The 10,328-nt window shown below is 54.0% G+C and overlaps 2 protein-coding genes across 9 annotated transcripts in view; one reads left to right on the top strand and one right to left on the bottom strand.

Annotated features, from left to right (window-relative positions):
* The first annotated feature begins 181 nt into the window (after positions 1-181).
* On the top strand, positions 182-9,854 carry Fam131a (family with sequence similarity 131 member A). Of its 6 annotated transcripts, XM_028857601.2 has the most exons (7): positions 358-388; positions 1,511-1,572; positions 2,527-2,666; positions 5,599-5,692; positions 6,304-6,486; positions 6,707-6,823; positions 8,182-9,854. In XM_028857601.2, exons 4-7 carry the CDS (start codon positions 5,623-5,625, stop codon positions 8,649-8,651), a joined length of 840 nt encoding a protein of 279 aa, XP_028713434.1. In that variant the 5' UTR covers positions 358-388; positions 1,511-1,572; positions 2,527-2,666; positions 5,599-5,622; the 3' UTR covers positions 8,652-9,854. The 6 variants fall into 6 exon arrangements, with proteins under 6 accessions (XP_037065773.1, XP_037065775.1, XP_028713434.1 ...); XM_037209878.1 differs by lacking the exon at positions 2,527-2,666 and having other exon boundaries at positions 182-388; XM_028857598.2 differs by lacking the exons at positions 358-388; positions 1,511-1,572 and adding an exon at positions 1,614-1,926.
* The window catches only part of Clcn2 (chloride voltage-gated channel 2), a 13,525-nt gene continuing 12,972 nt past the window's right edge, over positions 9,776-10,328 (bottom strand). For all 3 annotated transcript variants that reach the window (XM_028857594.2, XM_028857592.2, XM_037209877.1), the window contains one exon: positions 9,776-10,313. In XM_028857594.2, coding sequence (XP_028713427.1) covers positions 10,119-10,313 — 195 coding nt within the window. In that variant the 3' untranslated portion in view covers positions 9,776-10,118. The remainder of the gene's footprint in view (positions 10,314-10,328) is intronic.

Genomic DNA, 10,328 nt, shown 5'->3' with positions numbered 1-10,328 from the left:
TGAAGCTATAGAAGCTATTAAAGGGCTGTCCTGTGTAGAATGCCCGCACGGCCTACCGGCTTCTGTCTTCAGCGTGGCTCCGCAGTGGCCTGGAGATGCAGGCTGTTTGAAGACCTAGGCTGTTACTGAGTGGCTGTGACGTAGGCTTGCCCCGCCTGCGCTGGGTGGGCACGGCCCCGCGCTTACGTCACCGGCCCTGTTCCCCTCTCCCGGGAGCGGCCGCAGACGCGCTGCTCCCACCCCCTCCCCTTCTCTCAGGCTGTCCCCTCCCCGGTGGTGACCGCGGCCCGACCCTCTGCAAGGCGATGGCCCGGGTCCCAAGCGCGGGCTAGCGTGCCTGGGTTCCCTGCCATGGGCTGTATTGGCTCTCGGCGCTCAGCCGGTCAGGGTAAGAGGCGGAGGCCGGAGCATGGATAGGGAGTCGGGCTACACAGCTGCCCGGTGGGGCCGTGGGTGGTAGGGGCGGTGAGGAGGGGGCTGGTATAAGGAGAGGGAGGAGCCTGCGCCAGGGAGGCGGGTCGGGCCAGATGAGCGAACCGGGAGGGGGCTAATCTAATCGACTGGCTTGTTTCTGTGGCCTGCCTTCCGCTGGGTTTTTCCGTGGTATGCTCGCCTTCTGTGTTCCTGCTGCTGAGGGTGGCTGCAGGGGCACAGCCTGGGATCCGCTTGGCAACCTGCGACCTCCACCTTCCTGGCTCCTGGCAACTAGCCTTCTGTATCTACATACTCCTTTCTGCCTACACCTACTTCTCACCTCACTGTCTTAGGAGGGACCCTTCGCTGTGATCCTGCCTCTCCCAGCTGGGTGCTGTCATCCTCAGGAGTCAGCCTGGAAAAACTGGCCAACTACCCTACCTCGGAGTTTTTGCCTAACACTTGCTCCGGGCTTCAGAACCAGCTGGTTAATTAAAGGGACTGAAGCCCCATGTGGAGCATCTGTGAGCAAACTGATAAGTCTCTCATGCTCACAGACACTTTATTCCAATAACACCCCACCCCACCCCACCCCAAATCACCCTTACTCTGGGGGAAAAAGTCCAGGCAGGCCACCAGGTCTTCCTAAAGCCACTGACCCCTGCTCAGGGTTTAGTCTCCCTGTAGACACGTGGGATGCACTGCCTTAGCTTTGGCCATCTGAGGTCTGCCAGCTTACCTTGCTTCTATGTCAAGGAATGGATTTGGAATGGGTCCTAGGTTTCCCAAGCAGGTGGTCAGTCACACAAAACATCAGTGTGGTTGATATTTGAGGTGCTCTACAACTAAATTCTGGCTGAGATTTGTACTTCCCTGGATGAATTCTGGGACTTGTAGTCCCCGGATTAACCTCGTGGGTTATGCATTTGAGAAGCAGCAAGGTGCTGTGATTTCCCTGGTCTGCTTGGAGTTCAGAAAGCCATCCCTTTCTGTAGTTAGGAAAGACTTCGGCTGGACCTAGCGCTAGCCTTGAGAGTCCCGAGGTACCAGCGGGGGTCAGGGATGGCCAGTAACCTGTCTTCTTTCTGGTTGGTAGCATTTCTGGGGACCACCACCTGGCTGAGGCTCAGGGACAGAGCCGGCTGCTCCAGCTGAAAGGTTAGTTGTTCTGTACATGGCCAGTTGGTACTGTGTAAGCTAAGGACGGGCTGCGGCTCCCCAAGCCCCAGAGAACTTGGCTAGGCCCTTGGCACTCCCACTTCCTCAAAGCCAGGAGACAGGAGGAGTGTTCTCCTTCTGTGACTAGGCACAAGTTCCAAGTGGGGAGGGGACTGGCTCGGCATCCGGAGCCAAAACAAGAATAGAACTGGGAGCTGAGCCTGAAGCAGTTCGAGCTTTGGGTTCTCTGCATCGACACTGCCAGCATGCCTATGATCTCTGTGCTGGGCAAAATGTTTCTGTGGCAGCGTGAAGGGCCTGGAGGAAGATGGACTTGTCAGACAAGTCGCAGAGGTGAGACCAGAGACCATGGATGTGATCTGGGAGGTGATGGGAAGCTGAGGAGGAAGGCACACCAGATACCGAGAGGAAAATCACTGTGGTGTAGCTATTGGATCCAGACTCAGGCTGGGGCTATTAGGGAATGACTTACAAGGACGGAAACTTAAAAAACAACAACAACAACATGGGTTTGTTGGAAAAGAATAGAGTCCTAGACCAGTTGAGATTGGAGAGAGGGAGGGAGTAGGAGAGGAGAGGGGAAGTGGGAGATGGCGACAGTATTAGTGGGAGAATTTCATGCACTTTCCAAGGGTTGAGAAACTGGGGAAGAGTCAGAATTTACCCACGTTTGGGCTTCACCTTACGTTTTGATGGCAAAATATTTGTAGAGGAAGGAGTTCATTGAACTGCCACAAAAGGGCAGAAATGTGGGATGGGGGTTTCAGGGTACGGGAGAGTACGTGGTGGTCTGAGATTGCCTGAGAGATGGGGGAAGGGTGATAAAAAATGACATGGCAGCATGATGAAAATGGAAAAGAAAAAAACGAAAATGGGGATCTTGCTTGGTAGAAGTGGGGATCCAGACGAACACCTTTCCCTCCCGCTCCTCAGTGGCTTCGGACCCTGCCTGGGCTGTGGAGTGGATCGAACTCCCTCGTGGTCTTTCTCTGTCTTCCTTGGGATCTGCTCGGACTCTCCGAGGCTGGAGCCGGTCCCCGCGTCCTTCTGTAGACAGCCAGGACTTGCCAGAGGTGCTGGGCCTTTTCTGTGCATGTTTGTGTGTGTGGTGTGTGTGTGGGGGGGGGGGGAGTTCACATTTAGGGTTCGTGTGACCCCTCCCTGTTTCTGCCTCACCATCCTGCTTCGGACTCTCTTTTTCCTGCAAGCGGAGGCGCTATCCGGCAGGCCGCCCCCGCGCCGGTCTGCTCCGCTCGGCTTGGTGCCAGCGGGCTGGCTCGCTAGCGCCTTCGGTGCTGACGTCAGCGCATCCCAGGCCGTATCCCGGGAGACCCTGTTGCATGGTGATGGGTTGCCACGGAGATATACACCTTTTCTCTGGGCCAGGGCCGCAGCTGCGCGGAGCGTCGCCCCTTCATGGATGGCAGCAGCTAGGGCAAGCGAGGGGAGGGAGGGAGAGCGAGCCAGGAAACACCCGGCAGGTTCTCCTTCCCACAGGCCTGGCCAGAGGCTATTTATCGGCGCCAATCTGGAGGCCCTGTCAGCCAGGTACTGAAGCAGAGGGACGGATTGATGGGCCTGAGGTCAAGGGGCAGGTGGAGGCCTCTTGTGCCAGGTGGAACCAACCATGATGGAGGAGAATTAGGTAATGCTGGGAAGGGGGTGTGTGCATCAATTATGTTCAGCCAAGGAAAACATTTATTTGCTGGGGCTTGTCAAGGAGCATTAAGTCAGGTACAGGATGGAGTTAGGAGCCCAGATGGATTAAAACTCTGACCCTACCTTCTCCTGCTCCCTCGGGAGTGACACAAGGCAGTATGGAGCAGAGCGGCCCGCGTGCCCGAGGGGTGGAGGGGCAAAGGAAAAGAGCAAGTCTATCACGAAGTGACACTTGTGGCCTTAAATGACAGGGAACATTTCGAAAGGCAAGGATGGCCCTCTTGGCCTAAAAAGCTGGTTCCTTTCCCTGGAGGCAGGCAGGCTGCTCGTGGACAGGGAAGGTGGGGGAGCCGGATGGCACTGGGCAGTCCAGGGAGAGGCACAGGTCTCCTTATGGAGTCCTTAAGTGCCCGAATAACAGAGGGAGAGCCTAGAAATGACAATATTATTTCTTTAAAAAAAAAAAAAACTTTAAAATTTTTATATTTAGTTGGGGATTTAGCTCAGTGGTAGAGCGCTTGCCTAGCAAGCGCTAGGCCCTGGGTTTGATCCTCAGCTCTAAAAATAATTTTTTTTAAAAAAATTTAATTAGGTGTATGCATCTGTTTGTGGGTTTGCCCATGGAGCCCAGAGGTATTGGATCTCCTGGAGCTGGATTAGCAGGAGGTTGTGAGCCACCTGATGTGGGAGCTGGGAATCAAACTTGGGTCCTTTGTAAGAGCAGCTAATGCTCTTAACCACGGAGCCTTTGCTCCATCTCTCTTAAGAAGTTTTTTTCCCCTAAAACACACACACACACACACACACATACACACACACACACACACCAAAAAACCCAATTTTTAAAGATTAAATTCTAGTGAGCATACAAAATAATGGTTTTCATTATGACATTTCATGCATATGCATCATTGTACAAGATTTGAAATGACATTTTGATTCATTGTGTTCTTGGGAAGAGCTATATCTATATCGTCTATATCTTGTCTTGTTCATTCAGCCCATACATTTACTTATTACCAGGCACTGTTTAGACACACTGGGTTGCAGCAGTAACCGTAACAGACAGAATTCCTTAAAGAGATAAAGACCATTAATGGTGCAATGATATAAATAGTGACTAACTGGAGAGTCCAGTGAGAGGACAGAGTGTCAGGAAGGCTCCTCTGAGGGGTGATATTTCAGTCAAAATTGGGAAGCTGAGAAAGCCAACTTATGGGATGTGCTGAAGCAGGAAAGAACAGAAAAGATTATATCCACAGACTTCCAGGCTAAACAAGTAGCATGGATGGTTAGGGATCAATGACCTGTGCCAACCTGGGGAGGGGACCGAGGTTTTAAGGGAATTGGCAGTGAGAACAGGACAGGAACGGGTCGGGGAAGGCTTGGAGTTATAATCAATAAGGATTCTCTGTTGTTGGCGGCGGTAGTTGTTTGTTTTGAGATAGGGTCTTGTGTAGCTCAGGCTGGCCTCGACTTACTAGGTAGCCAAGGATGACCTTATTCTGATCCTCCTGCCTTCAACTCCCAGGTGCTGGCATTATGTACCACAGATGCTAGAGACCAAACACAATGTTTCCTGAATGAGCTACATCCTGGCCCCTCGCTAGGTTTTTAGATCAGATACGCACAGGCAAAGCTTGGGGGGGGGAGGGGATGGTAACTCTGAGGTAGGGACCCCAGTGAAATGGAGAACGGTGGTTGATAAAAAGGAAGTTGGAAAGCAAAGCCACATGTGAGGGAGAGAATGGTCTGGCTTTGGTTATGCTGAATGTGTGCTTCTGATAGGCAGCCTAGAAAGAGCTGGGGCATATGTCTAACGACAGCGGAGAGGGGAACCTTGAGTCTCTGCCTTAGCTGTCTCCCTTCCTGTCTTGTCTTGTTTTCTTCTAGACAAGGTTTCTCTGCGTAGCCCTCCCTGCCTGTCCTGGATCTCACTCTGTAGGCCAGGCTGGCCTCGAACTCAGAGATCCGCCTGCCTCTGCCTCCTGAGTGCTGGGATTAAAGGCGTGCGCCACCACTGCCCGGCCTTTCTCTGTCTTCAGAGGTTCTATTCCATAATTCTTCACTTCATAATTCCCTCTGCTGGGAGCTGGGGGACTGGGGGCCCAGCTGTAGTTCTGTTCCCTTGGGCCTGAGTCTCCGATGCTCCCTAGGAGGACAGTTCATAGACTCCAGCTTCTTAGCCTTTTCTGCATGCCAGTAGCCACTAGGGCCTGTGTGTCGTCCTGGCGTTCTTCCTGCTCCCAGCTCCCGCTGATACCTAGTTATGGGGAGGAGCATGTTGGGAAGAAGGTCATTTCTGTCCGAGGGGCACTGACCGACCTTCTGATGGTGTTCCTCAAGGTGAATGTTGGAGACACAGTCGCGATGCTGCCCAAGTCCCGGAGAGCCCTCACCATCCAGGAGATCGCTGCGCTTGCCAGATCTTCCCTGCATGGTATGCACCCCACTTCCGTTCTTCTGCCCGCTTTGTCTTTCCTCATGTCTTGTGGGACTAATTCCTGTGTGACTGATTCCTGTGGGAATTTTCTGGGATTTCTTTTTGCAAATCACTCCTAGCCCAGCCAGGCAGTGGTGGCGCACGCCTTTAATCCCGGCACTCGGGAGGCAGAGGCAGGTGGATCTTGAGGCCAGTCTAGGCTACAGAGTGAGTTCCAGGACAGCTAGGGCTACACAAAGAAACCCTGTCTCAAAGAATGAGGAAAAAAAAAGAAAGAAACAATAAAAGGAGAGAGAGACGGGTCAGCAGTTAAGAGCACTGACTGTTCTTCTAGAGGACCTGGGTTCAATTCCCAGCACTCATATGGCAGCTCACAACCGTCTGTAACTCTAGGGTCCAGTACCCTCACACAGACATACATGCAGGCAAAACACCAATGCACACAAAATAAAAATGAATTATTAAAAAAAAACAAAACCCAACCAATGCTAGCCCTTCTTCCTGCCCAAAGGACATGGAGAGACATTCTAACACTCTTCACCTACTTCCCTGCAAGCTATTCCCTAGTCCTTCCCCTTAACCCGACTTCTCTTTCCCGCCGTGTCCAGGTATTTCCCAGGTGGTGAAGGACCACGTGACTAAGCCCACAGCCATGGCCCAGGGCCGCGTGGCTCACCTCATCGAATGGAAGGGCTGGAGCAAGCCCAGCGACTCACCTGCAGCTTTGGAATCAGCCTTTTCCTCCTATTCAGACCTCAGCGAGGGGGAACAAGAAGCTCGCTTTGCAGCAGGTGGGTAGCCGCCGCCACCGCTGCCCCCACCGCCGACGCTCCCCACCCCCCAGCAAGGGAATTAGCCCCACAGATTTGTCACAGGGCTGCTGTCTCTGAGCTCACTGGCTCTGGCATGAGGGCTGGAGTTTTCCCACACACCTCTCTCTGCCCCGAGACCTCAGAGACATCTTGGCTTAGTTCAGCCCCTGTGCCAGCGACTGCTGTGTCTCTCTGATAGGAGTGGCCGAGCAGTTTGCTATTGCAGAAGCTAAGCTCCGAGCATGGTCTTCAGTGGATGGGGACGACTCCACTGACGACTCCTATGACGAAGACTTCACTGGGGGAACTGACTCAGGTGAGGAACACTTTGTGCTGCCACTTGGGGTGGGCATGCCTGGTGGGTGTGGTGATTCACTCTAAGCCTCCCAGAGGCACCATAAGCCTTCCAGATAGGAGGAAATAGATTGCCTAGGCTGACCTTGACACTCCAAGGCCAAAGATCACTGGGGAGCCAGCAGTTTGGACATGGAACAGCTCTTTTCTACAGGCTGATCCTGCTTTCTTCTCTCCCTGTGTGTAGTGGGCCCTACAGTTCTCAGAATAAAGAAGCCCAGAGAACCTGGGGCCTCTTCCCAACCCTAGTACAGTCTTGTTTCCAGAAGGATCTGTGGTACCTTTGCCTTTGCCTCTCTGAGGTGGCTTTGGTTGGCCCTGGCAGGACAGATGAGTACAGTACCCAGCACCTCCCAGGGCAGTGATCCCAAGCAAACAGGAAGGCATGCTGGGCCGGAGTCGCAGGGTTCTGGCTTCAGCTCAGCATCTGTGTGTGCTGGCCTGCGGGTCTTGCTTTGGGCCAGTGCTTGCAGCCCTGGGGGCCGTGCAGCTGTGCTCAGCTCTCCTTTCATCTTCCCGTTTGTTTCTCGGACTCTGTGGCTAGCTTTCCCTGCAGCTTCTGGTGTCTGCCTTCACAGGACCCCTACCCCCAACCCCCAGCCCTTTGCCTTTGAAGATCCCCTATTAGTTCCTGCTCCTCTAGATAATCAAGGGTTTCAAAGCCAAAACCTGCATTTAAAGCAGGCAAGAAGCCGCTGCTGTGGTCCAGAGGGGACTGATTTGAATGCTTAAGGCCAAGGTGGAACTCTCAACCACAAGTATTTTCTGATTTTTTTTTTTTTGGTCTTTTTAAAAATTGTGTTTGTTTTGTTTTTGAGAAAGGAAGGGCCTCACTATAGCTCAGGCTACTTTAGTATGTAGCCCAGGCTAACCTTGAAAGTGAAAGTGTGTGTGGACTCTTTGAGCAAATTTTTAAAAAATGCATAGCTTTTTCTGGTGGGCACAGCCCCATGCTTAGGATGCCCTACTTAGGGAGCAGAGCGCAGGCAATTCAGCCTTCACTGCTTTGAGCAACCTGTGTGATCATACAGTGGGCCTGCATTTATTGCTCGTCTCCTCTGTTCCAAACTCTTGTTCTAACACTATAAAGTAAATATTAGAATTTCTAACCCACCATGAAAGGAACGGAAGGCATCAAAAATTAAGGCTTGTTATCCAGCTCCTACTGACATTCACGTTGAACCCTGCCCGCACAGCTATGATAAGGGTGGCAGGGGGTGGGAAGTCTGTGGCCAGGTGGCTTCCATATTGACCGACTGAAATGAGGTTGGCAAAGCTGTTTTTTCTTTTTCTTTCTTTTTTTTTCCCTTCCCTTCACAGACATGACTGGGTCTCTGGGGCCCCACCTCCAGGACCTCTTCACAGGTCGTCGGTTCTCCCGGCCAGTGCGCCAGGGCTCTGTGGAGCCCGAGAGCGACTGTTCCCAGACCGTGTCCCCGGATACCCTGTGCTCTAGTCTCTGCAGCCTGGAGGACGGGTTGCTGGGCTCCCCGGCCAGGATGACCTCCCAGCTGTTGGGTGAAGAGCTGCTCCTTGCCAGACTGCCCCCGAGCCGGGAAAGTGCCTTCCGCAGCCTGGGTCCGCTGGAGGCCCAGGACTCGCTTTACAATTCACCACTCACGGAATCCTGCCTTTCCCCTGCCGAGGAGGAGCCCGACTCTTGCAAGGACTGCCAGCTGCTCTGCCCACTGCCTGTGGGCAGCTGGGAAAGGCAGCAGCAGGTCTCTGATGTGGCCTCTTCTGGGGTCACATCCTTAGATGAGGATGAGGTGGAGGCTGAGGACCAGTGACTCAGACATGCCCGGTGGCGGCATGCTTCCCCTGGCGGCTGCCTGGGGCAGAGCCTCTGCGGCCAAAAAACGTGGGCTCTGGAGCTCCGAGGGCTTCCAAAAGGGAGCGCTCACTTCTCCATTGTGTGTTTTGCATGAAAGTGTCTGGAGAGGAGGCAGGGGCCAGGTTTTGGGGGCGCATGTACTGCTTCCACTCTTGGGGTTTGCCGGGGCTTGCCCGGGACCCCTGGGGCATGGCTACAGCTGTGGCAGACAGTGACGTTCATGTTTCTTGAATCCAAAATGCCACATTTCCTCCTGGGACGTGAACCTGAGGGGGGTCGTGTGGCTGGGCTGGGAGGGTGGGGATGGAGGAAGCCTGGCCACCTCCTCCACCCTCCCTTGTGCCCCTTCTCCTCTGCTTCTCTCTTCACCGAGTCCACGTGCTTGACTGACCCACCTGCTCCCGTGGGGCTGGCGCCCGCCCGCCCGCCCGCCCGCCCTCCTGGAGTCTACAGATTGAGCCGTCCGTCCCCGAAGGGTCCCCTTGCCCAGCTGGGCGCTGCTGTGTTCCCCTCTCCACTGTCTCTAAACCTTTTTTTTCCTAAAGACAGGGGGCTTCTGGTCTGTTCTTTGAGCCGATCTTCTCTGGGAGGCACTGGAAGGATGGAAGGGTGTGTCTTCCTCCCCCTTCCCTGCCCCTCCCTCCCCTCCACCTTGGCCCTTTCCCAGCATGGCAGGGTCGGTGTGGGCCGGGCAGGCGCGTGTACAGAGTTCTCAGTAGGGCGGAACTGGAAAAAGGAAGGGCTCTGGTTGTTAGAGCCGAGTGCCATGTTCTTTCAGAGAGGACCACAAGGGGGCCACCTGGGCAGCCGGAAGATTTGTGCCAATGAATGGACAGCCATGAGGGAGTAGCTGTCCTTGGGCAAGCAGGCAGTGCTTTTCTTGGCTGAATGGCAGGCTGCAGCCACAGAGTCAGGGGCCCGTCACAGGCAGGGTGTTGCTGATCGGGCAGTGGGGGCCTCTGGCTTGTCCTATAGTGCTGGGACACTGGGGTCCACAGGTGGCTGTGGGATGAGTCTCATAGGCTTGGGCAGGTAAGAGGATCCAAGGCGAAAACATGAGGCAAGAGCACAAGTGTCCTATACATGAGTGGCTAATTAGGTGTTTACTTTATTCTATTTATTGTTTTATTAAATTAATATAAAAATCTTTGTAAATTTCTATATACATCTTGTCATTGGAGGTTCCAGTATAAACCCATTTTAGTTCTGCCCTTTTCTCAAAGAGTGGGCAAGGGCCACATGGCCCTGCCTCATCCTGCCAGGGAGGGCGCTGCTGATCCTCCGGCAGGTAGGTGTTGAGTTACATTCCAGGTAGGCCCGCTGGAGGATGGAGGAGCTGGCAGCCCACAGCTAGAGTGGACTTGGGTTCCAGCTTCTGGTTGCCGCTGCTTGCAGAAGGGAGATAGGCCATCCAGCGAGGGGTTCACTGGCACTTGTCGTCACTATCAGAGGGGCTGCCCTCGCGTGGGAGGCCATGGCGGGATCTCGGTCCCCAGAGCGCATGTACTTCAGTGGTCTCAGTGTCGCTGCTGCTGGTGGCGCTGTCCCGGAAACTGGCGAGGGGTGGCCTGACTTTCACACCCTGTGCTGTGACAGAGCCCTCAATAGCCTTCCGGAGCTGGAAAGGTAAGAG

The sequence above is a fragment of the Peromyscus leucopus genome, chromosome 12 (genome assembly GCF_004664715.2).
Source record: "Peromyscus leucopus breed LL Stock chromosome 12, UCI_PerLeu_2.1, whole genome shotgun sequence".
NCBI classification, from domain to species: domain Eukaryota; kingdom Metazoa; phylum Chordata; class Mammalia; order Rodentia; family Cricetidae; genus Peromyscus; species Peromyscus leucopus.
Note: the sequence above shows the minus strand (reverse complement) of the source record. Positions and strands in the feature narration are given on the sequence as shown.

What these genes read in the sequence shown, in the direction of transcription:
- Fam131a (XM_028857598.2), top strand. Translation starts at nt 1,839, where the DNA reads ATGCCTATGATCTCTGTGCTGGGCAAAATGTTTCTGTGGCAGCGTGAA. An exon ending in TTGTCAGACAAGTCGCAGAG is followed by an intron (nt 1,927 to 2,526) that starts GTGAGACCAGAG and finishes CCCGCTCCTCAG; the next exon opens with TGGCTTCGGACCCTGCCTGG. An exon ending in TGCCAGATCTTCCCTGCATG is followed by an intron (nt 5,693 to 6,303) that starts GTATGCACCCCA and finishes CGCCGTGTCCAG; the next exon opens with GTATTTCCCAGGTGGTGAAG.